We start from the raw sequence: 27,733 nt of genomic DNA, 5'->3' as shown, positions 1-27,733 counted from the left end.
AAGGATTAAAGAAGGAACAACAAAAAAACACATGAAATCAGACAATATTTAGTCATTTATGCATAAAATATTTTGACATTGAAGCTGTTCTAACCCTTATTTAAAATCACCTCTTGTCTAATTAGGAAAGAACCTGCAAGACGTTCAAATCAGAGCGTCAAAGGTTAAAAGAAATCTGCCATTCAAATGGATTTAGTTTTTAGGCGGGACATTGGGATTAGGCCGCTGACTTGTCTAAGGGAATTACCCACAAGTCATTGCAATGCAAAATGTGAGGTTAAACTCATGGCGAAAGGTAAACAAAGAGGCCGACACGTGTGGGTCATATTCAATTTATAGAATTAAGGATTAAAGATGGGCAAACAAAAACAACACATAAAATCAGACAATATGTTATTGAAGCTGTTTTGATGAAAAAATAACGCTCAAATCAAGTAGTAAAGATGTGAAATATCAATTACACATCAATTTTTTTACGTTGTCATAGTGACGCAGTTTGCTGCAGCAAAGTGCTTTACTGTTCGTATTTACACCATTTCAAGGCCTCACAGGCGACTTACAATAAGTGCATTCAACCATAGGGTACAAACTCAGAAGAACATCCACTTACCAGGTGAAGTCAGGAAGTCCCTGAGGGTTCAGGGTTCAGGGTTTAAGGGTTTAAATGACCTGTAATGTAATGTAATATTGGGCAATAGGAGGAAAGGCCCATCCAGGCAGACAGCATCCAGCTGTGTGGATGAACCCACGTGTTTTGATCAAGTTTGGTGAAACTGGGCCATCTTGTGGAGATACATGAAAACGACTCACTGTCACCAAAGTAAAACCCCACCTAGTCTTTAGTTGCGCATTTTCATTTTTTTCTGATCTAAAAAAGACTTATAATATATCCAAACAAAATGAACAAATACTGTACATCCATTTTCCTCTCCATTATATTCTGCAGTAAAACAAACTTCTACTTGTGTCACTTTTAGATGAGACTTTATTTCAAGTCGAATAGTTACAAACTCCTTTGAATAGAAACCCCTCAAATTAGAAAAGGCATTACAATCTTCCTCCAACGTTAGTTTGTTCTCTCTGTTCCCTCACAGGCAGCATGAGAGAGCGACCCACATTCAATGAAGGAGCCTCTGGCCTTTGTCGGAGCACTGCAGCCTGCATCGTATCAACGAGGGACGAGGAAAGACACAGTGAAAAGGCACAGCCAAGGTAGTCGGTAGTCGGTAAGGTAGAAAGCTCTGTGGACGGTTTATCTACGTTCAATAGAGCTAAAACATTCTCCATCCACTAACTATTCTCACCTTTTGACTTATGTCCGTGCTTCGTAACAGTAGAGCAAATATGCTTTAAAATCAGCTATGTGGAGCAGCCTTGGTTTATTTTCTATATTGCACTCCATGCGCCCTGATTTCAAGTTTTTCAACCCTGTCAGTGTGGTCAACATTGTGATGCCTGAACTTCTAATGAAAAAATCATAAGTGAACAGAGGAGACATCTAAACAGAGACAATTAGTCTTTCCTTAACAACGTGGGTTTTCTTCATCTACATTAATAGGTTTAGCATTGTAAAATATCTAGCGGGCCTGGCATTTGATGAACAGGCTAAAATACAAACTGCCGGTCGGTGGATTTGGGCCAAAAGACGTGATGATTATCTACATCAAGTGCACTTGAGGACATTTCACAGTTCAAGATGCTGCCTCACTTGTGACAAAGGCAATATAAAAGACTTATAGGCTTGTGAGCAATTCAGTGGCTGACTGGCTGTTACAGTCCGGTTAGGTACAGTTTGCAAAGCCAAGGATGGAACAATGCGTGGAGGTGAGGCGAGGAGGGGACGGGTGGCGGCGGTTGACCGTGAAGTCTGCGACAGTCCGTTTTTCGGAGGGGTTTATTCTGCTTTTTCTTTGCCCCCGTCCACGGCCTTCACCGGCTCCGGATCGTCCAGCAGGGCTTGTTGTCGCTCCCTTTCCTTCACCAGCTGCACGCCACAGTAGGTCACGAGTAGCACAGAGAGGGTGGACAGAGGGAAACCTGGAAGACAAAGAGGGCAAAGAAGGACACAGTGAAGACGAAAGGGTGCAGCTTCTTTGTGCTGTGCCTGGAGTAAAACTCAAGTGAATACAATGATCTGTATGCGAGAAATCCAAGTAACAGAAAGCAACAAAGGGTCACGTGATATCTGGATAATCTGTTGCTTTGCTGTCTGAGATGTTCACGCTTTGGCAAGAACGGACAGAAAAGATTTACTCCGATTTCATATAATAAATCTTCGTTGTCACACACCTTTAAAAATCAGTCGTCTTCCCACCAGTTTGGCAAACTCCAAACTGTTCAGGGCGAGGACATTGTAGAGGACAATGGTCCAGAAGTTGGCAGCGTTGAACACACCCCGGATCCTGCGTGACATGCCTTCACCCATCAAGCCCTGTAGATGCAGCGGCACAAGATCACACAAAGCAAAACGCCGTATATTGACTGCCAGTGATTTTAATCTCGATGTATCTCACTTCAATGGTAGAAAATGGCGGAATGGAGAACAACTTGGCCACCCACAGCTCAAAGTTGAGGCCGAAGCAGTTGAAAAAGGACCAGATGTAAACCAGCTGACACGGGCCAAGCCACAAGGTGGTGATGGCGAAAGTGCAGATGGTCGCCAGGAGCTCCTTGAAGATTTTATCGTGATCCCCGCCAATGTAGTCGTAAACATACCTGCAAATGACCTCTCCAATTCAACTTGGTTCCAACTGATCTTCGCTCTTCACAGTCGGGTCTGTAATTTAAACCAGATGACTTTGAACTCAAACACTCACTTGCACAGCCAGTCGTTGATGCCTCGGTCAAAGTGCCTGAAGAAAGACAAGTTTACACAATGTCAACGTCCAGCACCCTCAACAAAGCTTCCAGAGGTCAGAGATTGGTGTAAATCCCACGTACGTCTCGGAAAAGACGTAGAGCATGGTGATACACTTGGGAGGCTGAGGGGGGTCCAGGTGGTCCAGTGTAGCCACAGTGTTGATGACACCGAACATCACGGCAGCTTTCACCCAGTCATACACCAGATTGGAATAAGCCAGACCAGCTGCACAGGTACACGTGGAAATGAGGCAAGAACACTACTGGTAGAAGTTAATACATCAATTTCTTCTATATATGTTAGATATTAGTCCTTTGCAACCAGAGCCTCATGAAAACAGCGTGGGAACGTATGTGCAACTCACCGAGACTCCAGTCAGTAAGCTTGGACACCAGCTTCATGTCACTGGGGATAGTCAAGATGTAGAGGTAGTGGAAGAAGACGTCCACCACCAGAATAACCCCCAGATGCTGCAACGCCTTGGTGGTGATGTTCCACAGCTCCCTTTCCTTGCGGGTCAGCTGGGTGTTGTTCACCTGAGGAAGGCCAACATGTGCGTTGTAAAAATTATATGACTGCCGCAGCATTCCAGCGCCCAACCTCTAACCAGGTCGGGCGCCTCCTGCCTCTGCCCGTGGCATCATGAGTATAAATGCATGTATATGGCATTATGATCGGGTTACATTCGCCTTAAGGAGTCATATATATACACCCGTGAGTGATGGCTTCATAGCTACTGTATAATTTGAGAAGGGCTGCTGGGCTCTGTTCACTTTCACTCATTTTTCATCACTCCCACCTGGGCATGGAACCTGTCAAAAGTCATGATAGGTCCAAAAAAGAAGAACGGGAGGTAGAAGTTGTATCGCAGCAGGTCGGAGAATGTGTAGTTGCCGTCCTTCCTCTCGCAGTTCTCCAACGCAAAGCTCATACAGCGCATGATGCTGAAGCCGCATCCTCCATAAAACAGGATGTCCTGCAGGTCGAAAGAGCCCGTCACCAGGGCTTCCTGAAGGAGGACCACATCATCATCATCATCTACTGTCATTTTGTACTGTATTTGAATGCGTCTGTTTAAAATGAGATCTCCTTCTAATTCCCAAAGCTGATTCCATAGCAGTGTGTTCAGTCTTAATGCTTCTATAACACTGATCTAAGGTTCGAACCCGGCACCACCCGCTCACCTGCCAGGAGTTATAGGGCTCCAGCTTGATGGAGGCCAGCGTGGTAAGGCCAGCCGCAAAGATCAGCCACTTCTTCTTGACTAGGGCGAAGCTGTAGAGTACGACGCAGTGAGACAGGACCAGGGCCATGAAGGTCCAGCCCATCGTGATCAGCACTGCCAAACAACCGTACACAGCAAAGATCAAGGATCTGTGCTGTGGGTAAAGAGGGGCCAACGTCAGAGTGACGTCACGGCGAAGGACGACACCACTGTCACGTATACCACGATAGATAGAAACAAGATGGAAATATTACACTACGGGAGGAGGGGTGGGGGCAAACAAATCTACGCTACATGTTAATACTATTTTAATGAAACACCTTGACGCACCCACGTGCACACACAACGTGCAGCATCAGAAACACGCCATTGCACCTGTGCTTCACACACTTGCACGCACCTTTGGAGCCAAGAGGGTGAATATCTTGGCAAAGACAACGTGACCCATGAGAGCAAAAAGGATATGATTGCGGAATGTAGAGAACCACATCATCCACTCGAAGTCTGCAACGTCCTGTGGCAAAGTGAGATGCATTATTAACGCACGGCAGCTGCTCCCTCCCAACGTCTTGCATTGGCAGACACACTAAGGCGGTTACATGGGAGCAATTCACCATTTTCCTGCCAAAGTAATGCCATCCAGGTTTCACACTTTCTTTGAAGGCCTTTCTGTTCACATTCTCTGAAAAGAGAAGAGAAAAAGCACAATTATCAAAGAATAAAATAATCCACTAAGTGGTACATTTTCAACTGTTCAACTCAGTTTTGGGGTTTTGAAATAAGTCTTTTGAGAATGAAAAAAATGCTTCTAAGGTCTGAGATGTTATTCGTTTGATAACATCAAATATTGCATAATGCACTCGTCTACACTCGTAGGGTGATAATCCACTGGGAGGAGATTAGTTTGCTCCTGTCCTGAGTCAAAAGCCAACCCAGAGATGATAAGAATCAAAAATGTGTGATGATGATGTACAAGGTGACAAATGGGACGGGCACGCTGCCCCGACGGGAGCTGACCTGATTACACTAATGGACGTGGAAAAGGGATATCAAAATGTGAGGGTCAGTCAGGGAAAGCCTCTTAATTCTGGGAACAGGGCCAAGCTTCTATTCAGACCTGAGCCGTGTAGAAGCTCGCCGACTGAGCAGCCAGAAAAAGAAAAGAAAGTCAGGGAAGAACAAGAAGCGCATGACTCGTCTGACTGTACAGTGTGTGACGGACAGCCCCCTTCGGACCACCCAGCCAGTGGGTGAAGAGGATACGTGGATATACTTGGCGGTGTTTCAGGGGGAGACGTCGGGGGTTAGCTGACTCAGTGTAATTAGATTTAGTCGGAAATATCAGGAAAATAATTTGAATATAATTGGACCAGCTTTAAATTGTCTTTGTATTAATAGGAACATGCGAGTCCGTAAGGGAGGGGGGGTGTCTTTGTTTGCTCAATTACATTAACTTTGTTCTGTGCAGATTGAGGTTAGATTGAGTCCATAATAATGAAGTGAAATTGTCCCAAAGAGAGGGATTATTCTGTTGGGTTCATTTCCTCGTGTGGCGCGACGGACTTCGCTGAGCTTATAAAAAGTCGTTGTGCTGTCATTGTGTGCGCTTTGGACGTGTGTTGACATTTCCTGCACTCACCACTTGAAGCTTCCGATATCCAACTGCCTGCCCATATCAAGGCTGCAGCGAGCACCGCTGAGTAGAGATACAGCTCATATCTGGGGAGGGCAGCCTTGATCCCCATGGTGGACCTGCAGAGGCTGGAAGCCTGACGGGGTCAAAAACATCACACCTGACTGACGGCAAACAGCATTAAGTAGTTATCGAGTTTTATCCAACCAGTGTTACCATGTTTCCTTACTCCAGATGTCACCGGTCATGTTCCAGTTAGGGCTGAGACAAGCGGGGGCCTTGAAGGCCGAACACGGAACATGGAATTCATTCACGTGTAAATGGTTCACTGCAGTAATTCGTACAGTCTCTTTACAATATACCAAAAAAACCAGCCTAACATAGCCTGACAAAATCCACAGACCTAAACCACGCATCATTATGTTGCTGCATTACACAACACCGCAGGTTCATCCTGACAAATACGAGTCTCTTAGTAGGTGACATTTTACAGATAATCCTTCTAGGATCCACCAGGCAGTGATTTAAATAGTACTGCAGAGCTCTGGCTCCTCGGAATCAGCACCGTCAGCTGCGCAACTCTACCCCTCCTTCCTATTATAGCTCGAGCTGTCGGTCCGGCTGTACAGCAGCTGCACCGCTATGTGATCTGTGAGAGGCTGCACACAAGAATCAGCACCGACTGGAATGACCAAGAATGGTGCATCGTAGTAGGAAAAACCCGATAGACGGTTACTTTCCAGAGGGGAATGATGCACTCACACCTGTGTGTGTGTCTGTGTGTGTGTGTAACCTATGTGTGTGTGTGTGTGTGTGTGTGTGTGTGAGCGGGCTCATGAGTTGAAGTTAAAGAAGTTGGACTAACAAGTGCTGTCTGTGCCAAGATGTTGCCACGGCTAAGCAGGACCCCAGCACAGCGCCCTGCATACAGATACGGAGCCGATAGCACACAGGCCTTTTAGCATTGATTACTATACTCACTCCTCCATTTAACCCTTTGTACCATTAAACACACTTGTTTCTACTAACCTTGTATCCGCTTCACGCTGTCAAGATGCGGCAGCGGCGTTTGAAGCCAGAATCTTCGATGTAGAGGATGATTATGTTTTGGTTTTGGTATTTTTAAAGGACGCGGTTTTAGCAGGTTTTCTAATTCATCCGTCTTGTGGGGGGCTCGCCGCTGCCGATCACCAGGCTCGGCCAGTCAGGATGTTGCGGACTCAACTAGAGGAGGAGGAGGCGGAGGAGGAGGTGGAGGAGGTGGAGGAGGAGGGGGTTGAAGGGTGTGTGTGGGGGGGGGGATATATTTATCCTTCTCTACTGCACCGCAGTGAAGGGTGTTCTGCACCGAGCACAAGAGCCCAAAACACGCTGGGATAAAATGTTCAAGAGAGAGAGAGGGAGAGGGGGAGAGAGAGAGAGAGAGAGAGAGAGGGAGAGAGAGAGAGAGAGAGAGAGAGAGAGAGAGAGAGAGAGAGAGAGAGAGAGAGAGAGAGAGAGAGAGAGAGAGAGAGAGAGAGAGAGGGAGAGTTATATAGACAGTTAATATCTACAATATGATTGACACACCATAGAATATCTCTACTGATTCACCAGTGACAATAAATAAATAAGCATACCAAACATAAAGCATGAATGAATGAACTTTTTTTTTTAAACGCTGCTGTTGTAAAAACTGTGAATCTAAAGTTTATTTCGTTTCGTTATGGTGTGTAATGTATCTACTGTTTGGTATCACATTATAAAGTCTAAAGGGACCTTTGATGTGGCCTCATGAAGGGGGTCCGAGTGAAGACGCACAGCAGGGGGCGCTGTCGGCTTTTAAAACGAGCCCTCAGAACACGTCAAGGGCTTGAGATTCAACTAGTTCGCTGGGATTGTTTCACGGCGCCGTGTGAACGGTGTTGGCGGCTGGTTCCTGCGCGTCTCTTGAAGTGTTTTCACGCTAAACGGCTGTGAGTTCGTTGCGTGAGCGCAGCAGTGACAGGTTGAGAATCCATCACAGAAACAAACCGCCCCCTCCCACTCCGAGCGCCCCCGCTCCAGATGCTACTCCAGAGACATACAGCCTCCATGTTGCAGGGCCAGCGGGTGGACGGCTCGCTGTAACGCGTTAGCTCACTTCCAAGGGGAACCACTTGGACACACGTAGCAGGACGCGAGCGATCCTCCGGCGGGCTTCCTGCTGGCGTCAACGTCCGCGCACACGCGGCCTCTTATTCTGGATGATCGGAGCTCCACAGCTAACTCGAGCCATTTGCTAACTATTTGCCAATTCAACGTCGGTTGCTTTTATTTTTCTTTAAGAAAAGCGCGTTCCGTCGCTATTGTTAAGAAAACCACTTGTGTGCAGCGGTGATATTTTGCGCGGGGCCATAAATGACAGCCGTCCGAGCGGCTTCCCTTCAGCACCCTGCTAGCTGGCGGCTGTCCCCGCGGCAGCGACGCCTCGGTCGGCTTTGTGGCCGCTCAGCCTCGCCTCACACGGCTAACGTTAGCTAGCAAGCGACCCGAGCGCGCCAGCACGAATAACACTGCGGGGAACCATCGCAGGAACAACCACCCGTCTAAATGGACCACATGTCCATAATAACCCAAGTTTCCAACCCAAAGGATGAAGAAGTACAATCCCTTAACCAGGAAAAAGGTAAGGGAAAGTCCATTAGAGGCGCACAACTAATGCTAGCATGCTAACTACTTTTCTCTGCTGACATTAGCTTTTAGCTCGCACTCGCTAGCTGGTTCGGCAACTAGTTGAAGACATGTGATATGCATTTATTACACGGACACTTGACTAGCATTAGTTAACACACTGTGTATAAGCATCGGACTAACTAACGTTAACTAGCGGCAGTTTGTTGCGCCTCCGACATGAAGAGCGCGAGCGTTAAACCCTCAAACCGGCTCCGTTAACGTTAGTTAATAATAGTTAGTGCGTGAATCACTAGTTGTCCACGTCCAACACGTTAAGCTGAACGATGCCTTCTGTTGGTTAATCCGTGCTGTCAGACAGCTGGACTTGGTGATTTGGTGATTGACGAACGCAACAAGCGCTCCTGTGCAAAGTGCTTCATTGTGATTGAAGAAGAAGACGCAGACAGGATCACTCATCTGCTCCCAGTTGGGTTTCTAATGGAATCAGGGAATCGGGACATTGTTTTCTGACTCGTGTGGGAAGTCACAGCGATGTCGGGCTCCTTCCCTGTGCTTTTGCATTCAAGCTTTACTCAACCTGTTTTCTTCCTCTTCATCCATGTTCACGCTTCAGCCTGATTATGAGAGGAGGTCAAACTCCTCCATAGCTGCTTAATGTCCATTCTTTCCCATTCCTGGAGCCACGCCGACACTTCCCGGGTCACCCGTGCCCACGGGATGGGTGTCAGTATCACATCTCGCCCCCGCTTGTAAGACCATCGGTAATGTGAGAGTCTCCCAAGCACCACAATGCCTTCCCTCTGAGGGTTTTCCTCAGTTTGAGCTCCTCGGTGCATGTAGTGGGACTTGTAGGATGAATGCAGTTCGGGTTGCATTGCAGCGATACACACACAGCATCTTTATTAAAGGTCAGTGAAGATCTCACCAAGATGCCATTCGTTTGAAATAAGTCAAATATTAACATTATTGTATTAATAGCATTGCAATACTCGCTTCTTCCATTTCTTCTATTTCCAATTTGAAAAACTGAAAACTTTTTGTTCTTGTTGCATTCAACAAATAGACAACATATCTGTCCGATTTGTCCCAGTGTACACCAGGATTCTTGGCTTTATTCCCTTTAGTTTATTATGCAACCAGCCAATGATCAGTTAACATGCAGCCGTAGCAGCAGCTGTCTGAGAGGAATTCTGACAGCTAGTCTTAAAACGCTTGAACCGGCTCCAAGCTGGCTGGACAAAAATTGACCACCTTTGCTCTCCGTGTTCCTGCACTGGCTGTCTAACAGCACGCGCCTGCCTTTCACACTGGTTTGGCTGCAAAGCAGCAGCCTAAATATAGACAGTGTGCCCTATTGGCCAGAACACCACTGACCTCCAGGCCCAGTAAAACCGACAATGACGACAATGTTGTTTTTGTTATTACTGTGATGCAAGGCCTCAGTTGGAAAACCAACTGCAACTTGATTATCAGAGACCATGGAAGGGGCTGTGGTCTTAGTGGGGCTTTTTTTCCTTGTCGGGGGGGTTTGCGCTCAGACCTTAATGCATGTATGAGATGCAATGGTGTCTCTTTCATGAGGCATTCCTTCGCCCTTCGGATGCTCATCTGCAGCCGTCATGGAGTCCAAGATGTTTCTTGGGGCTGATTAATGTATGTTGGTCATCGTCCTCTCCACCGTACAGGTTTGGTCAGATACAGATTGAGGTTCCCCCATACGGATGTTTAGCCCTTATCAATCTGCAAGTCTTTAAAAGCATAAAACTTGCAAGAGAAAACATCTGCTATCAATCAAGTTGAACCAGACGGCTCTGTTGAAATAAGTAGAGGTTCAATGGAGCTTCAACTAAAAAAACGGGACATCCTGAAGTTATGTTTCGATCGGCCCAGCAGGTAAATAAGATATATATTTATATAGATAGTACATAACGCTCAGGGTTTTGATTCTCCTTGGAAATCATAGAAAATAAATGTTTTCAAATTTTTAATTTACCTTTCGTACAATGCAATTTAATTGATTAGTAAGCAAATCATGTTAAAAGTATTTACAGAACAATATGTGTGGGATATGCAACAAAATATATTATTAAATGGCTTGTGACTTATGTTTTAGTGATATGATACCCATTTGTGCATGTGTGGATTTCCTCCAGGACTGTTCCCTGTTTACCCTACATACAAATATATAGATTTTATATACAGCTTCCCATTTGACATTTATTTTGGTTCATTTCTTTGGACTCTTAAAATGAAAATAACAGCTGTGGCCGACTAATAACTGCTTGTGTTGTAGCCAGAGTGCTACATGCTAACTACTTCTCTAACCTGTGACCATGTCGTGTTTTTGAGGTGATGCTGTTGCAGCCTGTGGGACAAACGCAGCCCTGCACAGTCTGTCGATTATGGTCTTCTGTTTAGACGTGTAACTGTCTTCCAAACCTAATGATTAAACACTTATGGGCGATCATAATCATTTTGTCATTCCGTCACAGACCTTTCCTCTCTACGCAGATATGCAAGTTCAACATCAGTGGGAGGCTTCACTCAATTTTAAGAATGGTTAGATTGTCTTTTTCGTAGGTCAGAGGAATAAAGGCACTAGACAGTTGATGGGGATACTTCCTATTGACGTGCAGTGGACAAATCCTCTGCCCCACCTACAGCTGACCAAACCCGAAGCTTTAAGGTGTCCCACACTGCACACCGTGTGGGACCCGTTCGCTTCTCCCTGGGCTTGACTGACCCCGGCCAAAGCAAAGCAATGTGTCAAGGGTCATAAACCCACCCACGAGTCTCTCGCCTGGACGTGTCCTGCCGTCCCGGAGAGGGAGAAAAGGGGCTTTTCTTAGTCGGAACCCCACGGGGAGTGTTTTTTCTCACGGATAGATGTGTGGAACAGCCAGGCAGTAGCTTGTTGTTGTTGTTGTTGTTGTTGGTAATACATGCGCATTATGTTTGGTATGCTTGGAATGTGTTGTGAATAAGGGAGCTGAACTTTGACCTGTAACGTGATGAGTTGGGCCGAGTTGGCCTTGCGTCATAACGGCCTCAGGTGAGCACTGTGAGGGTCTGTAGTGCAGCTGACGCCTCGCTGGCCCGCTCACAGGCCGGCTCACAGACCCGCTCACAGGCCGGCTCACAGACCCGCTCACAGACCCGCTCACAGACCCGCTCACAGACCGGCTCACAGACCCGCTCACAGACCGGCTCACAGGCCCGCTCACAGGCCCGCTCACAGGCCCGCTCACAGACCCGCTCACAGGCCCGCTCACAGGCCCGCTCACAGACCGGCTCACAGGCCCGCTCACAGGCCCGCTCACAGGCCGGCTCACAGACCGGCTCACAGGCCCGCTCACAGACCCGCTCACAGGCCCGCTCACAGGCCCGCTCACAGACCCGCTCACAGGCCGGCTCACAGACCCGCTCACAGACCCGCTCACAGACCGGCTCACAGGCCCGCTCACAGACCGGCTCACAGGCCGGCTCACAGGCCGGCTCACAGACCCGCTCACAGGCCCGCAGAGCTGAAAGGACGAGACAAAGTCCTCCTTTCTGAAGTACTTCAATAACCCCATTAGGTTTTGTTTTACAGATAAACAAAGCTCACTCTGCCAGATGTGGTCATCTGGGGCATCATAGAGAACCATTTGGTTATTGATGTTTGCACAAGTTAATCAGTTAATTTGTTTGGCATTTGGTGGTTTTTGCAGTATTGTGTAAAGGTTTAGTGTTTGGTAAGATGTGGCCTTTATACTCTGGAAACTCCTGCGTCCAGTTTTACTCTTCTTCTCTGTTCGTAGTGATAGTACTATTTAATATCTTACTATATATTATCACTGCGTCAATGAGCAATTCCCACTGTGCTACGTGGCTTTATGTCACATAGTGACTGGTGGTTTGAATGATTCAGTGTCTGCGGCACTGACTAGTTGCCCTCTAACCAGCCGGCTCAGTTTGTATTGAAAAGCAGTGATCAAGGAGGACGGTGATGGAGGGAGATGACCGAGGGGCCGGGGAAGTTCATGCTGTTCATGCGTGACAAACATGTCAGTGTGCAGTACATTTCCTGCACTAATAAGTATTTTTAGCTGAGTATAGAATTTACACTCGCCGGCCACTTTATCGGCTCACCTGCACGTTGACATGTACATGGTCACATCTCTATGCGTGTCGGCGTGCTCAACCCGAGTATCAGAACGGGGAAGAAAGCGGATTGAAGTGACTTGGTTGTTGCCAGGCGGGCTGGTCTGAGTACGGGACTAACTGCTGATCTACTGGGAGTTTTACACACAACCATCTCGAGGGCTCACAGACTGGTGGACTCAAAATGCCTTGTTGATGTGAGAGGTCAGAGGAGGACGGGCAGACTGGTTCCAGATGAGAGAAAGGCAACAGGAATGCAGAATAGCATCTCTGAACGCACAACGCGTGGAAGCTTGAAGAAGATGGCGATCAGGGGAAGACCACACCGGGGACAGGAAACTGACTCCAGTTCACTGTGGTATTTGTTATTAGTAATTTGTACTAGTTAGTACAAATGTCTGTTTGTGTGTCACTTTGTGGTCCTGACCTTAATCTAGATGCTATGAGCCATAATGCTATTTGCTCCTTGCTGGTCTTTAGCATTCTGCTAGTGTGAGCTGAAGGGTGTGGGGGAGGGGGGGTAGCGGGCGGAGAGGAATGCAGCCTTGTATAGGCTCTCTGGGGTGCGAGGGCCTCCCACCTCCTCCCTCCCCTCAGCTCGGGTCCAGGCTGCTTCCGTCACTCACCTGACAGCCGAAACATGGGAGGCCAACGTAAGCGAGCTTTCAAAATGGAGACCCCGAGGCCAATCGGGTGGGGGGATCCACGGCCGGGCGAAGGGGGGCAACTTGTCACTATTAATAAAAGCTCGCTGTCTGATTTAGGTCCTGCTCCGCAGGTCCGGAATGAGGAGCGATTTGCAATCTGAGCAGAGGTCCGAACGGCCTCTATGCGTGACCGATGAAGTCACCCGGCCCGCAGACTTATTTTCTGATCCGTGGATCAGCCAAGCCGGGTCAACAGAACCAACACTGACCATTTAATCACACAGTCACGGTGCAGCTCACACGTCTGTGGTCACTTAGGGGGTTTGTCATTTACACACAGTCATTCCAGTAGCATCCACTTGCTCGGCATGCAAATAAGCAAAAGTAAACGCTTCCTGGTTTTGGCCGCTCCGTTATCTTTATTTACTCCTGCCTTGTTCACCCTCTGCCCCCCCCCCCCCTCCTGCTGTTTCCACAGCGTCCCAGTCCAACAGCAGCCTGAAGAAGCAGAGGAGCCGGAGCATCTTCAGCACATTCTTCTGCTGCTTCCGCAACTACAATGTGGACCCGCCCGCCAACAACACCAACACCAGCTCCCAGCCTCCCCCCGTGGAGGAGAACGGGTCCCCTCCCAAGGTGAGCTGCTGCCCCCCTAAATGCATGCATTGTTGGGATGTCATCTCCTTCTTTTTGGTCCTCGTGCCTCCTGTTTATGTACACGTGTCTCTATGTCCCTTGTGTTGTAGTGTGACCAGGTCGGGGTCATCCCGTTCCCCAGTGTATGTATTGCCCTTTCCTTTGCATGCAGGCTGGGTGGGCTCCAGTGCTCCCCAGTACCAGCTGATGGTTGCACTGGCTATGGCTTTACATGGCAGCTCTGTGCCTGATCGGCATGGGGTCACCCATGATGCTTTGTGTGGGTTCAGAAATGCATAACTGTATATAACACTAACTGTCTAACAGGTGTACAGCTATTTCCATTAATCGTCTTCGGTGCTTCCATTACATGCAAAATCCATTTATTCTGCTGCTTATCACGCAATTGGGTCATATGAGTGAAGAGGGCTGAACTCCACAGTAACTCAGACAGGTGTGGATCTATAATATAAAATATATGTGGTCTGACCAACATACTGGTTAAATCACCCGTCAGTGATTCTACTCTTTAGATGTTCAGATGATTTAGAACTATGAGAGCATTTTTTTAAAGAAAAGGTTACCTGTTGGAACTATTTTTTGTTTTGTTCCATCTCTAAAGATTTGACAAAGATATAAGAGGATGGATGCCGGTACTTGTTGAGGAATCCAATAGATCACTTTAAAGCAGTAGATCATTAAACACTTCATGTCAGACGTGGCTTTATCTCTCTATTGGAGAAACTCTTCCTAACACGATGCTGCTCATCTGCTCGGCCTCAGTCATGTATGCAAGCTGTATGTCTTCTATCACTCTCTCCATCTGTCTGACATTATCTGTCTGTCCCCACAGCCACCAGCCAAATACCTCCTGCCAGAGATGCTAATATCGGACTACGGCAAAAAGTGTGTGGTGATCGACTTGGATGAAACACTCGTCCACAGCTCATTCAAGGTGAGAAGAGGCTAAAGCGCAGAAAGAGGTTCACTGGTGATATTGTGCACAGTTCTGAACTGTGAGCTTCCTTCTGGATGGAAGTGTAAAGCACCCAGTAGAATATGTGATTGGCAATGAGAATAATATCTGCTGTATTTGTTATCCAAATGTCAGCCAGTGACCTGCAGAACGTTAAACCCAATGAAACCCGTGGAGAAAGCCAGCAGAGGAGCAGCTGCAGGAAGAAGAGGGAACGTACTTGTGATAGTGATCTAGGCAGAGCAGGGTGCTGATGAGAGGCGGTCTACCGCCGCTGTTAACAATCCGTTGCAGTTAATACAATTTCTCCATGAGATTGAAAAAGCATTCTCACACAAAATAACTTGTCAGATGTCTAAGAGTAGTGTCTGTTTCTCCTACAATTCCTATTATGATGTGCCCAGACCTCCTGTGCATCCTGTCTTTGTCTTTAGTCCGTCCGGTTGCTATTCAGGGCTTTAGATTATTCTTATTTAGATAATTTGAGGTTGCGGGTGGAAAGGAGGAGGACAAAGAGTAGGCTTTTTGGCACGAGGCAAAGTAGTGATGTCCTTGTCTTCCAGAGATGTTCTAATCTGTTAATAAGTGAAGTTCTAGAGCTGCTAGCAGAACTGTTTGATGGTCCTGACGGTTTCTCTCCTCCATGCAGCCCATCAGCAACGCAGACTTTATTGTTCCGGTGGAGATCGACGGTACCGTTCACCAGGTATTATTCGCACAGTAACACAAGTACGTTTTTAGTGACGTAGCCCTTCTTGCGCTCGGAGAAAAAGGTCCGTTAATTCCCATGTGAAGCCCCCGAAGAGACTGGCTGTGATCTGGTTCAAGTAATCCAGGATAGGCTGTGTGTATGTTTGTGGGCCTACTCGTGATTACTTGCACTGGGCTGCAGCCGCTGGGCAAAGAGGGGGGAGCCGCCAGACTGTGAGTGAAAACAAAAGCACAAGTAGTGGCTATTGTTGTTTGTGTAGCAGTGGTCAAACCGTGTAGTAATACACAGGATACTGTATCTCAACATTTCATCCTCTCCACACTCGTGTTACACGTTGTTTTTCTCTCTAACTTGACAATAAACTCTTGCAGGTGTACGTGCTGAAACGCCCCCACGTGGACGAGTTCCTCCAAAAGATGGGGGAGCTCTTTGAATGTGTCCTCTTTACCGCCAGTCTCGCTAAGGTGCGTTTGGAGACGTGTCGTCTCCATCTGTGTGGAGCAACATGTTCTCTGCTCTCGCGATCTGAATGCTCACACTTTCTCTGCCTCGCTCTCCATCTGTGTCTTTGGCACCGTAGCCAGTAATGCATGGTAAGTATGGCGGCGCGTTGGCCATGGTAGTGGGCGTGTGCCGCTGGCTTCTTGTGTCATAGAGTAGCGCTCGCTGCGGTCAGTCAGGTGAACATTACCGGCTTCCTTTCTAGAACGTTAGCGTAGCATCTGCGAGTTGTTCCATGGCAGCTCCTGCTGAGGCTTGTTACCACACAGGGAGCTGTGTGTACTGTGTGCCCTTTGCCCCTTGTTTGTTGTCACATGTTGTGTGTTTGTGTGGGTTTTGGACAGTATGCCGACCCTGTGGCGGACCTGCTGGACCAGTGGGGCGTGTTCCGGGAGCGACTCTTCAGAGAAGCCTGCGTTTTTCACAGAGGGAACTACGTCAAAGACCTGAGTCGGCTGGGACGAGAGCTCAGCAACGTCATCATCGTGGACAATTCGCCCGCCTCTTACATTTTCCACCCAGAAAACGCTGTGAGTTCCTCGAGTTGTTTGGCTTCTGTTCGCGGGTTTGAATCCAGTGCTCGTGGTAGTGTGGAACACCAGCTAACTGCAGGTGGTTTTCCCATCTCTTAAGGTCCCTGTCCAGTCTTGGTTTGACGATATGAATGACACGGAGCTCCTGGACCTGCTGCCTTTCTTTGAGGGACTCAGCAAGGAAGAAGAGGTTTACGGAGTCCTCCAGAACCTGCGAGGCAGGTAGCAGGACGCCACAGCGCTCCTTCCTCCCCTCTGTCCGTCTCCGCCGTCTTCTACAACCACGCCGCTCGCATTCGGACAGATGGTCCCACACGCGCCCCTCTCGTCTCTGCCCCAAGGAGACGCCCCCCCATCCCAGCTCTCGTCCCCTGGTGACCGGCTGCCTTCCGAGTACCATCAGAGAAAAACACTAACTACCCCAGGAGCACTGTGTGTCAACAGAAGAAGACAATTTTAAAACCAACAGAGTTTTACTATTTGGTGAAGTGCTTATTTTAAAACCAAAAGAAGAAGAAGAAAACCGAGAAACAAAGTCTGAGAAGATGGTGTCCTCGTGGCTCTGCAGGCGCTTTCTCGTGGAAGGATTCTCTTTTCTTACTGAATGAAGTGCCTTGTGTGAATGTTGTTTATATTGGGAGATATTTTGTACAAGGCGTATTTCAAGTACTTCAATCTTTTCACACAAAATATACTTTAGAGTGAACACAAAGGTTTCTTCATAAAAGTTTGACCTTTTATTTTTTTGATCAAATGCTGTTTTAATGTCTACGTAGTATTCTCTTTCACCCCCCGGCACGCTGGTGCCATTATATAGACGTGACTTTCTTTCTGCTTTTATTAAATGTAAAAGGAGGTCAACCTTTCAGTACAGTAATTCTTTGCTCAGATGAAATTGTGCCATTTCTCTCATCACCTTTAACCTAATCCACATATCTTTTATTTGCTAAATAAGCAAATCATTTGTTTAACATGCTTCATATGTGTTCCAGGGGATCAGCCATAAACTGTTAAACCATCAGTAGTGTATCGGATTTATTTTGACAAAATAGTTGTCAAATACCTTTGTGTGTTGTTTTATGTGACGAGATGTTGTCCTCATGGTCATCTTCTCTTGTGTTGTCTCATGGGATGATCCTTCTCTATAATTAGACACCGATGCTACGCTATTCCCTTTTTGTTGTTTCAAATAGTCTGGGAGCTCACAGCAAATGGGTCGAGTGCCATGTTGTTGTTGTTGTTGTTGTTTTCTTTAGGTAATGTAGGATTTAGTGTTTGCTCGTGTCTGGACCGCGTTCTCTCTTGATTTACAAACGGCGGTGCGGGCGATGTGTTTACCTTCCCAGACTAACTGCTCTCCACCTCAGTGCCTAAGGAGAAGAACCACGCAACCCGGCTGCTGCAACGTTCGCTACCGGGGCAATAATCTGTTTTTGGAAAGGGATAAAGAGCCGGTAGACCCTAAAAGTTATCATAACCTCATGGTTCAAACAATTCATCACCTGGAAACTGGACATACACGTACAAGTTAGTCCTTCAGTCATTTTAAAATATATATATATATATATATATATAGAGATTTTTTTTTTTTTTTCTTGAAATGAAGATACCGCAACAACTTGAATGTTGCTTGGTCTATTTTAACCACACAAACCAAAAGGACCGTTTATCGTGATCCACATTGCCATTAAAGGCTTTTGTTGTGAAAGTAAAGAAAAAGGAACAGTCCCGGCTCACGCAGACTGGTGAGAGGAACACTAGGGGAACCGCAACAGGACCGTGAGGAACCTCATTGTAGCTTCGAAGCCTTACTGCCTGTGCAGGCACGAAGCAACCGCTCTCCATTGATTCCGAGGATACATCTACGCGTTTAGGCACAGTCCGTTCTTGCTCACGCAGAGTCACTGTGAGGCTGGGACAATTATCCTGACGGGAATGAAATGAGGCAATGAAGTTGGTAAAGCTTGAAGGTGCCATCAAGGGATTGTACGCTTCGACAAACCTCATCTGCTGAATTCCTTGACCTGTGCGTCGTGTTGATTTAAAGACCTACACTTTGTCACAATTCCCAAGTTGAAAGGCTGCAGCTCTTACAGGCACGTTGAGTTATTGTCTGTCTCATGATGCTTTCAGTGTAATCTCATTTGTTCAAAGAAGAGACTTCTCAGACATTACCTTCCTCTGAAAATGTTTGTATCGTGATATTTTTCTACCTACCTTTGTCAGTATTTGGTTTGAAAAAAAGCATTCTACCAATCGTGTCCAGCTCGGTGTCCCCCCCTCTCAGAATTCTGTCCACTCGTCTTTCCTATCGAGAGACGTGCGTGTGTGTGTGTGTGTGTGTGTGTGTGTGTGTGCGCGGCAAGCGTCATGCTTCCTTCCTGGTTTTCTTGTTGTACTCGTCATACGCATCCTTCTCTGTATTTCTTTGACACCACGATTCTACGACACGAGTTAATATCATTTTCTCTCTTTGATTTATTGAGGTCGTCCACGTTCTGCAAACTGACACTGACTTGTCAGTTATGGTTGATTTATTGTGAGTGTCGGCAGTGTGTTGTCATCGTGAGCATCATTTGTCTTTCTTTCTTTCCATAATAAAATGCTTCATTGAAACAATGCCTACATTTATTTATTATTTTCAAAAGTACGACTAGGTACATGAAAAAAGGCCAGCGCTGCCTCATGTCTCTACCGCATATAATCTCTACTCCAAAAGCACATAAAAGATCACTACGTCTTTTACACTTCATACGTTAACTTCCTTCCAATAATGTCACAATAAAGCACATTTTATGAAGGAGGAATCCTCGTCTTCTGTCAGCAACTTAATGACAAACTTGAAACAAGCGTATTTGATCTCAAATGTCAGTCAACAAACAGAAAACTGAAGCTGTACAGTTTCCTGTTTGGTCTAACGGCACCACCAGTATTTATTCTACTTTGAGCGGCTGAATGCTCCCCTTTGTTTCCTCGGTGCTAACTGCTCTTCCACTTTCAGGAAACCGCTGTTCAGTGAGCGTGAACCAAAAGGTAAAGTTGCAGGTGGTAAAATCAAAGCAATAAACTTAAGTACAAAAGAAATAAGATATGCTTAATTAGTCAAAGGCTTAAATGCCACTCAAACGTATGTGCACACCTCCTGGTGCCAGACTCCCGCTGTGTACCTACGGCGTTCCCATCCAAAGGTCACCAGGTTAATGGTTTCATTCTGGCTAAACGATAAAGCTTCTTTCCCTACTGCATAATACAACGTCATATAAAGTCGGTCCAAAATGTCATCCTTTTTTTATCATTTTATCCTGTTCGACTTCGTATGTATTATAAGAAGTAAATCATTAACCAAGTCGTGGCCTTTGTTAATCTTTAGTCCAAGTTGACATTTGAAGAAATGCTCTCCGGACGTTCCTGACAACGGGACGGACGGGCAGACCACCCGAAACCATCATCAGCCAGGAGATACAAAAACAGTGAGACGGGTGTTCTGTTAAAGACTTTTATCTTCCTTGTGATTTACAAAAAGAAGTAGTAGTCGTGACGAAGTCACATGAAAAAATGAAATCACTATTAAATTACTTAATAATACAAAGCACATTTCCATGTTGGCTTTTGTTTCTCCAGAATTCATAAAAGCGTATTTTAAAAAAGACATATAGTTCTACGTAGCATTAATTTAAGGGAAATGAGAGACACAAAAGGTCCAATGTGACTCATTATATTATAAAATGGGGCACCTCCCATTACTACTTATGTTCCAGTTGCAGATAGAGCTCCTAAGCTTGCTGAGAAGACCCTGGTCTTTATCTAACGTTTGTAGTAACAGCTTAAACTACTGGAATGAGGGAAATAAGTTAACAAACTAAAACAATAGAGAAAAAACACACGATTGATTAACAGCAGAAACGGAGGCTGTGTTTCAGAGGTCCTTATTTCCTGCAGCGGCACAGTTGGCGACGTCTCACTCAACATCGAGGACCATGATGTGTAAAAAGAGTCCAGATGAGGGCAGCGGGTCTCCGTTCTTACCAAGCAGAGGCACGTGTCGGTACCCTGTGGGGGGGCACAAAGCGGCCGCAGTCAACGATTTACTTCATTTATGAAGTGTGAAAACAAAGAACTATTTTGTGTCCTTAGGGGTGAACGCTGGGGGAAGGGGGGGAACTTACCCATTTTTAAGCTTTCGAATGGAAGTGTGTACTGCCCGACAAACTCATTAGCGGACGTGGAGTCGTGGTCTTCAATGGTGAAGCGCACCAGCGCTAGCTCCGGCACGTACACATCAAACTGGAAGTTTTCGTTCCATGCTGGGTTGAAACCTTCAGCACAAAAAGAATATGTGCCGTCAGCGTTATGCAGCTGTGTGTTTTATACTAGCCTAGTAGACCAGACTGCATTGCATTCTGGTCTACTAAGGCTACTACTGCTAGAAACATGTTCTTTAAACTCCACTGACAAATCAAAGTTCAGTACAACGAGCGCAGGAATATCGTGCACAGAGGGAAAGGTACCATTGTTTGCAACAGAGGTGGTCGCTTTCTCAGCGACATCAGCCGGCACTCCGTACACCTGCACTCTAACCAACGGGTCCACAATGGAGGTCTTCTTCTGGTTCACTTTGGGGAGCTGCTGTGCGGATATAACCTGGTGACAGACACGGGTACGTCATGTCAGACAGCGAGAGATCCTCCCCGACCTCGACTCTGCACACCGCTGAACGGCGGGACCAGAATCTGAGAGGCAGGTAGCAGGACACACCACAGCGCGCCTGTGCTCTCCTTCCTCTCCGCCGTCTTCTACAACCTGAAGTGCGTGGGGGTGAGGCCAGTGCACATCACCGCAGGGGGGAAAAAACACACTCACCATGACATGGAGCGTCTTGTGCTTTAGCCAGGGTCCTTGGGTCAGGGTGATGGGGTCAAACTCAGTGGCTTCGTTCCTCATGAAGGCCGGCTTCAGGACATAGCCGCTCTTTCCGTTGACCAGGAATCGGCCTTGGTGGACATCCATGTCCGTGCAACTTGTCTGGAAGTTCAGGGCCACTGAAAAGGGAATTACAAGAAGACACAGGGACAAAATGAAGCCGCTGTCTCCCATCAGGTCCGCTTTCCATGTGAGCGATTGCAATGCCCATTGTGTACCTATTTGGCACCCGGCGTTCCACAGAGTCACCGGGCTGTAGTTGGAGGAGTCGGTCCTGGAGCCTGCTGGATAGATGCGGCTCAGCTTGTCCACGTTGTGGCGGATGTACGAGTTGGCTGCAGAGAGCACATCAAGGCAGAGAAACTGAGTCATCTGCTAAGTGGGAAAGCCAGATCCTAGGTTCCTATCATCATGCAGAGGCTATGAACGGAGGGTGATATGGTCAGTTTGTACGATCGGTGGGACATCCTTACTGGTTCTTAGGATACATCTTGACACCATATTATTTGAGTGAATCCAGCTTCCTCACCCGAATCCTCTACCAGCGCCATGGCGTTCGGCTCCTTGAAGGACGACATCTCGTAGAAGCTCAGGTTTCGTCTCGCGTCTTCAAAGCCGTTGAAGTGGACGCTCTTACAGTACACCACCATGTCGGACAGTGCTTTTGCTAGTTTCAGCTTCTTTTTCTCCTACATCGGATCGACGGGGTAAATCGATTGTCGGTACAAACGTCTAGAAGAATGTGTGAAGGGAGTTGCATTTGCTCTTACTCTGCAGGACACCCCACCTTTTTTTTCTCCTCCTCCTTCAGTTCGTCCTTGTCTCCGTTATTCGCCTCGTCCTCCTCCGTCACGTCAGCGTCATCAGCCGCAGCAAAGCTGGCCTCCAGCTTGTTTAACCTCTTGCCTTTGATCAGGAACTTCCCCTTTAGCTCCTGAACGGGCGAAGCATCGTGAGCAACTGGCACAGAAAGCGCGAAAGAAAATGTTGTTTGGCGATCGATACGAGTGGATACAAACCTCGGGAGATGGAAAGTCGGTGGGCATTCCGCCCCCCAGGGGGGCGGTGACGAGTGCACTGCCCAGGATGGAGCTCATGTGGTCGGCCATGACTTCCTGCTGCGCCACACTGCAGTGGTTCTCCAAGGAGAGGATAACGGGGTAATCCGACGTCTGAGTGACGAGTGGGAATAAAACAGAGAGCACTCAGGCCCAAAGCAGTGGCGTGGCGGATATTACAAGAGTGCCAAACCCACCTTGAAGGCGTACTCTTTAATGGATTTGATGGCGTCCTTGAAGAGGATCTTGGAGGTCAGTGTGTAGCCGTGGTAGATCACTGGCTCATCGTCTGATCCGTCCCAGACGTCCAGCTCCACACAGCGGCAGCCCTTCAGCAGAGCCCTGAGACCAGCAACCGACGGCGTTAAAACCAGTTACAAATTCATAGCGCCCACAGAGATCCCATTGAATGTCCCGTTTAGTCAGATCGACTGTCCCGAATCAAAAAGACATGGTTTATAATCAAGATTAGGAGACATAGCAAATCCTCATTTGTGAAGCTGGAACCGTGTGAGTCCCTTAAACAATGAATCAAGTCACTAAATGGCTCTCTATCAAATGGCGACTTAATCAACCAAGCCCGCTGGGTCTCCACGTCCACCTGCCGGGCCTCCGTCATCATACAACAAAAAGCAGTTACCTGACGTAAGCCTCCGTGCTGCTGGGCCCCGTGAGCTGGTCCTCCATCAGGTAGGTGTTGTGCGAGGAGGAGATGAAGTAGTGGTTGAGGGGCTGGCTCATGTCCTGGTACACCTCTCTGTGGTCCGGGTTGAGGACCATGGCCTCTGGATGGTGCATGTACATGAGGAATCCGTCTTTGGACAACAGCTTCTTCTCCTTGGCTGAAAGAACCCGAGGAGATGATTGATTCCGCATGGAAACAGGAGATGAAGACCACGAGGTACGTCCTGCCCCTCTCAGCATTCATGTCGATACCGTACTCACCATTTTCATCAGGCTCGTGCTTCTGGATTATGTCGTGTGCGTCGGCCAGCGTGGCCGCCTCTCTTTGCTCTTTTATCAGGAAGTCCACAAGGTTCTGAGGACTCATGAAGCCTGTCGCCTTAGCGTACTCCCCGTAGATGACGTCGATCTCTTCCCGGTGGGTCAACAATTTGTAGAAATGTTCGATCTCCTCTCCAGCCAGGTATCCTGATTTGGATTTGTCACATTTCTGCACAGTGGAAATGTCACATGAAAGTCGGCCCACAAACTGAAAACGTTACCATCCTTTTATGAACACAGCAATTGCTTTTTTCGTTCTGTTGTATTGCTCCTGAGTATATGTACTCATGATTAGGACATTTATGAATCATTGCATGAGCTAGTCGGGTTCACCTGGAAGAGCATCTCAGCGTAGTCGTCGTCCACCTCGACATTGATCAGACGCAGGAAGTCCTTGAGCTCCGACTGACTCATCTGATCATCTTCGTTCTTGTCGGCTTTCCTCAGGCAGTTGAAGATCCAACTATAACGCTTGTAATGTAAGGAGAGTAGATGTAACAGCATCTTCTGCCTGCATACTTCATTTGTGTCGGACGACCAGGTCTCGCCTACTCTCAGTCTGAGCGCTCGCCCTCATGATTAGGATACTGCTCGGTCTTCTGCAGGCGGTTCAGGTTGCCTCTGTTGGAGATCACTGTCTGCAGGCTGCTGACCCACCGCTTGGCCTCCTCCTCTGAGCTGGCGATGAGGTCCAGGTTCTTGCGGCTGCCCTTGAACATGATGGAGAAGCAGCGGCCCTCCACGAGTTCCTCCGTGTTCTTCCGCAGGCCCTCCGACTGACGGCCCATTCGCACCGCCGAGACGTCGTCGAGGGAAACTGAAGACGGGAAAAGAGTTGCATTTTTTTTTTCAACACTTTAGACCAAACCAATTTGAAGTGTCAATCAAACGTTTATCTTTTCTCTACCAATGATTACTTTTAACAAATATGTTTTGTTTAGATTGCAGGTTGACATGTTGGACCTGTTTGGTACACGTGGGGCTACAATCACATTGAAGAAAAGTAACCCGATGAATGTCTATCGAAACGTTGACCAATATCTCTGAATAAGTCCTGCTGTCCGACACTCGGGGACATTTAAATATGTCTAATTGGTCTAACAAAGAACGGCAGCTCTTTATTACTTTTGATACCCCCCGGTGTGACAGACCAGCCTGCTTGGTAAACACAAAGCTGCTGACGTCACATCACAAGTTTTGACATTTGCTGATGTGCAAAGTTGAGGATGAACCTTAAAGGTTCGCAGGTCGTGTATTTTCTCCAAGGTAAGTAAACAGACTCTGAAACCACTTTACAGACATATAAATACATAAATAAAAATCACATCCTGATTAACACACCCACAAAACATCACTGATAACAACCCGGCTGTGTGATAAAACAGCCTTTGTTGTTGATTAATCTTTTTACAGCTCAAAGGTCAGTCCTTCACTTTTAATGATCCATGGAGGGAAAAAGAACTGGAGACACACATGTTGTTATATGACGACTTTAAGTCACTGGTAAAGAAAACCAACATCACACTTCAGCACTCACACGTCTTGCTATTCTTGAACATTTTCCTCGATTCACGCCACATGGTTTTACAGTCCTCCATGAGCCTGAAGTGGCGCGTCTTCTTCCAGGACGAGGAGCGGACCTTGAGGAGGTCTCCCCCCTGCAGGAGGAACTGAAGGTCCGGATCGCCCTCCATACCTGTGGAAAGAACCCAAGCAGTCCATCTGATTAAACACGGCTCTGCTCAACCCGTCCGCCCGGCGACTTTAAACACTCCTCCATCGGGCCACACGTGCACACGTGCGCGACACGTGCTGCGGAACAGTGGCCCAGCAGCCTACCCAGGAGCTTCTCGTTCATCTCGACCACCTTCTGGCCTCTGGCGCGCCGCAGCATCTCCTCAGCCGGGCTGGCTTTGGGTCGACCCCGCAGGCAGGACATGGCTATCGGGCTGTGCGTTCTGCCACCGACCGTTTCGTTTGAGGGGGGGTGGACCTGCGTGGACCAGCGGGACCAGCGGGACCAGCCCCGCTCAAAGTCCACCGTGCATCTGCGCGGGACTGTGCGCGTCGTTCAGGTGACGTTATCGGTTTGAGGCGTTTATGATAATGTTGGTCACGTGGTTGCAGAGGATCCTGAAGGGAGGGAGGACGAGTTGACCGAAGGGACTGTGTCGGAGACGCAACGTGGCCCGAAGTTTCTCAATATTCTGCTTGCGACGCATAACAACTTCTCCATGATATTTATTCTCAGATGCTGCTGCAGCAGTTTATTGATTTACATCATCAACATCATCACACTCTGCAGTGCGATGACAGATTACACGTGTGAGTGTAAAACTACTTGGCAGATGTAATAAAAGTTGATTCTGCTTACAGGCCGCCAGCTGTCGCCCCGCCGGCTCCCCCCGGTGGACGCCCCGCGTCACTACCTGCCGCTGACTTCTGGGTTTCACTCACACCTTCCCGTTTTACGCACTTTAAAACGCAAACGCTGTTAAAAGCAACACGGTGGCGCAGAGGAGAGACGCGTGTGCCTCGTTATTCGTAGTAACTACGGGCTCTTTGCTCTTGCAGGACCGTTTTGTTTGCGGCAAAGTGAAAGAGGAGCCACACCTTTTGGTGCAGGAGGTCTTTCTCTGAAACATTTATTTCAGCAAACAGTAAGGACTCTCAGTTAGAGAAGAAAAACCTCAGATGAAGTGCAGAATTAGACCTTATTCATTGTTGAAAACCGCTGTAACAAAGTTAGGTGTTGCTAGTGCAAAATGCACTTCAATAACCACAACGAAACAAAAATGTGTCTTACCATTGACCTTCGCTTCGGTGCCATTCGTTCCCATGTATACTGATTTGTTGGGCGCTTTCCTTCACGCTGTAACTTGTTTTTTTCCCTCCTTTCACTTGATGGGATGCCTCCCTCTTTCCATGCGAGCAAATGAGGTAAGAACCCTTCAGATGTGGGATTGTGGAGCTCAAGGACAAAACCGAGGGAGGCGTCCAGGTGGGTCTCCGCTTGCAGTGTGCGTGGTGTCAGCTCTGCCCGAGGCTCCAACACCGGTTTGACAAGCCTCAACGAAAGCCGCACTGCTGATGTCACAACAGGAAAGGTTGCAGTACCTCACCGCTCACCTCACCCGCCGTGGGACAGCATGGCACACTGAGATTTTTAGAATAATAATAATTACATTTTTCAATCCATTCGATTTATTATTCAGCTCTCCTGAACACTTGTTTACCCAAAGGTAGGTAGACATGGAGGGGAACAAACAAGGAGGAGATTCTAACCTTGGGAGCCCTCACACGCCTCCAGACACGTCATATTTATACAACTGGGGGAATTCACTTCATGTCTGTTGTTTATATTTCCACGCAGAAACCCTCTGCATTGCAACAAGGGGTAAACACGATCAAGGCTGGATAGCAGAGTTGACGTCAACTTGGAGAACATTGGTTGCACTGAACGGGTCGGATGAAGTTTTTCTCTCTTGCTGTGCTTTTCATGTGCAGCTTAGCAGTGGCAGGATAATAGCACTGCGATCACTGGTGCGTTGGGGCTCTTGTGGCTCTCAGCACTTCCCTTTCAGGCCTGGCTTACCCTCGGCGCGGCGTCAGCGTCAGCTCACAGGGCTGTAATGCAGCATCAGGTGGGGAACAGGGAGGGAAACAGGAGCGGTGAACAATCGGGTTATTTGACCAAAACGTGTTATCTTAGATCCACATTTTGCACGCGCCTTCCTCTGGGAGCTTCTCTGGGAGCCATTTGGCCTTTTTGATCAAAGGCATCTGAAAGTACATACTGACCTTAGATAACTGATGAGTTATTCCTTTTAGCCATATAATTGACTGAAAGAATTAACATTGCACTGCAGCAAAAGTAGTTATGCAGCAAAGGTTTTTGCATGACAGTTGACCACAATGAAATGCGTCACACAAACCTTCTAAACACTTTAAACGGAACTATATTTGCTTGGTGTCGGTGTCTGACCAACCACTGTTTCTACATATAACACTTCTGCTTTCCCCCAAAACAAATGAAAAGGGAATTGTCAAAGATCAAACTGCTCGGCATTCAATAAATCTCTTCAATTTGACAGCTACAACATTTATGAACTGCTTATATGGTAACATGCGTACTAACTGATCCCCTGTGATCTGGTTAGGGAGTCAGATTACATGAGTGGTCAAACCAGACTACGTTTGATCAGGAGAAGTCTAACTGCTAAATGAAA

General features: G+C 47.4%; 3 protein-coding genes across 5 annotated transcripts; 1 reads left to right on the top strand and 2 right to left on the bottom strand.

Annotated features, from left to right (window-relative positions):
- Window positions 1–967: 967 nt before the first annotated feature.
- On the bottom strand, window positions 968–7,507 carry hhatla (hedgehog acyltransferase like, a). The gene is made up of 12 exons (XM_040171859.2): window positions 6,748–7,507; window positions 5,725–5,854; window positions 4,700–4,767; window positions 4,486–4,599; window positions 4,045–4,239; window positions 3,660–3,869; window positions 3,225–3,396; window positions 2,941–3,085; window positions 2,817–2,852; window positions 2,514–2,715; window positions 2,290–2,431; window positions 968–2,037 (listed from the first exon to the last, which is right to left on the bottom strand). The coding sequence occupies exons 2-12, from the start codon at window positions 5,828–5,830 to the stop codon at window positions 1,895–1,897; spliced, it is 1,533 nt and encodes a 510-aa protein (XP_040027793.2). The 5' UTR covers window positions 5,831–5,854; window positions 6,748–7,507; the 3' UTR covers window positions 968–1,894.
- Window positions 7,508–7,555: 48 nt separating this feature from the next.
- LOC120816326 (CTD small phosphatase-like protein) lies at window positions 7,556–19,137 on the top strand. 2 transcript variants are annotated; one of them, XM_040171867.2, is made up of 8 exons: window positions 7,558–8,365; window positions 13,642–13,799; window positions 13,910–13,942; window positions 14,653–14,754; window positions 15,425–15,481; window positions 15,859–15,951; window positions 16,333–16,518; window positions 16,622–19,137. In XM_040171867.2, the coding sequence occupies exons 1-8, from the start codon at window positions 8,290–8,292 to the stop codon at window positions 16,745–16,747; spliced, it is 831 nt and encodes a 276-aa protein (XP_040027801.1). In that variant the 5' UTR covers window positions 7,558–8,289; the 3' UTR covers window positions 16,748–19,137. The 2 variants fall into 2 exon arrangements, with proteins under 2 accessions (XP_040027802.1, XP_040027801.1); XM_040171868.2 differs by lacking the exon at window positions 13,910–13,942 and having other exon boundaries at window positions 7,556–8,365.
- Window positions 19,138–20,003: 866 nt separating this feature from the next.
- LOC120815618 (1-phosphatidylinositol 4,5-bisphosphate phosphodiesterase delta-1) lies at window positions 20,004–26,883 on the bottom strand. Of its 2 annotated transcripts, none has more exons than XM_040170429.2 (15): window positions 26,311–26,883; window positions 25,042–25,200; window positions 24,093–24,321; window positions 23,838–23,967; window positions 23,445–23,673; window positions 23,140–23,341; window positions 22,697–22,841; window positions 22,461–22,613; window positions 22,229–22,375; window positions 21,971–22,130; window positions 21,660–21,776; window positions 21,382–21,560; window positions 21,030–21,162; window positions 20,688–20,837; window positions 20,004–20,571 (listed from the first exon to the last, which is right to left on the bottom strand). In XM_040170429.2, the coding sequence occupies exons 1-15, from the start codon at window positions 26,342–26,344 to the stop codon at window positions 20,480–20,482; spliced, it is 2,259 nt and encodes a 752-aa protein (XP_040026363.2). In that variant the 5' UTR covers window positions 26,345–26,883; the 3' UTR covers window positions 20,004–20,479. The 2 variants fall into 2 exon arrangements, with proteins under 2 accessions (XP_040026363.2, XP_040026362.2); XM_040170428.2 differs by lacking the exon at window positions 26,311–26,883 and adding an exon at window positions 25,344–25,601.
- Between the last annotated feature and the right edge of the window lie 850 nt (window positions 26,884–27,733).

This window comes from Gasterosteus aculeatus, chromosome 3 (genome assembly GCF_964276395.1).
Source record: "Gasterosteus aculeatus chromosome 3, fGasAcu3.hap1.1, whole genome shotgun sequence".
In the NCBI taxonomy this organism is placed as follows: Eukaryota; Metazoa; Chordata; class Actinopteri; order Perciformes; family Gasterosteidae; genus Gasterosteus; species Gasterosteus aculeatus.
Note: the sequence above shows the minus strand (reverse complement) of the source record. Positions and strands in the feature narration are given on the sequence as shown.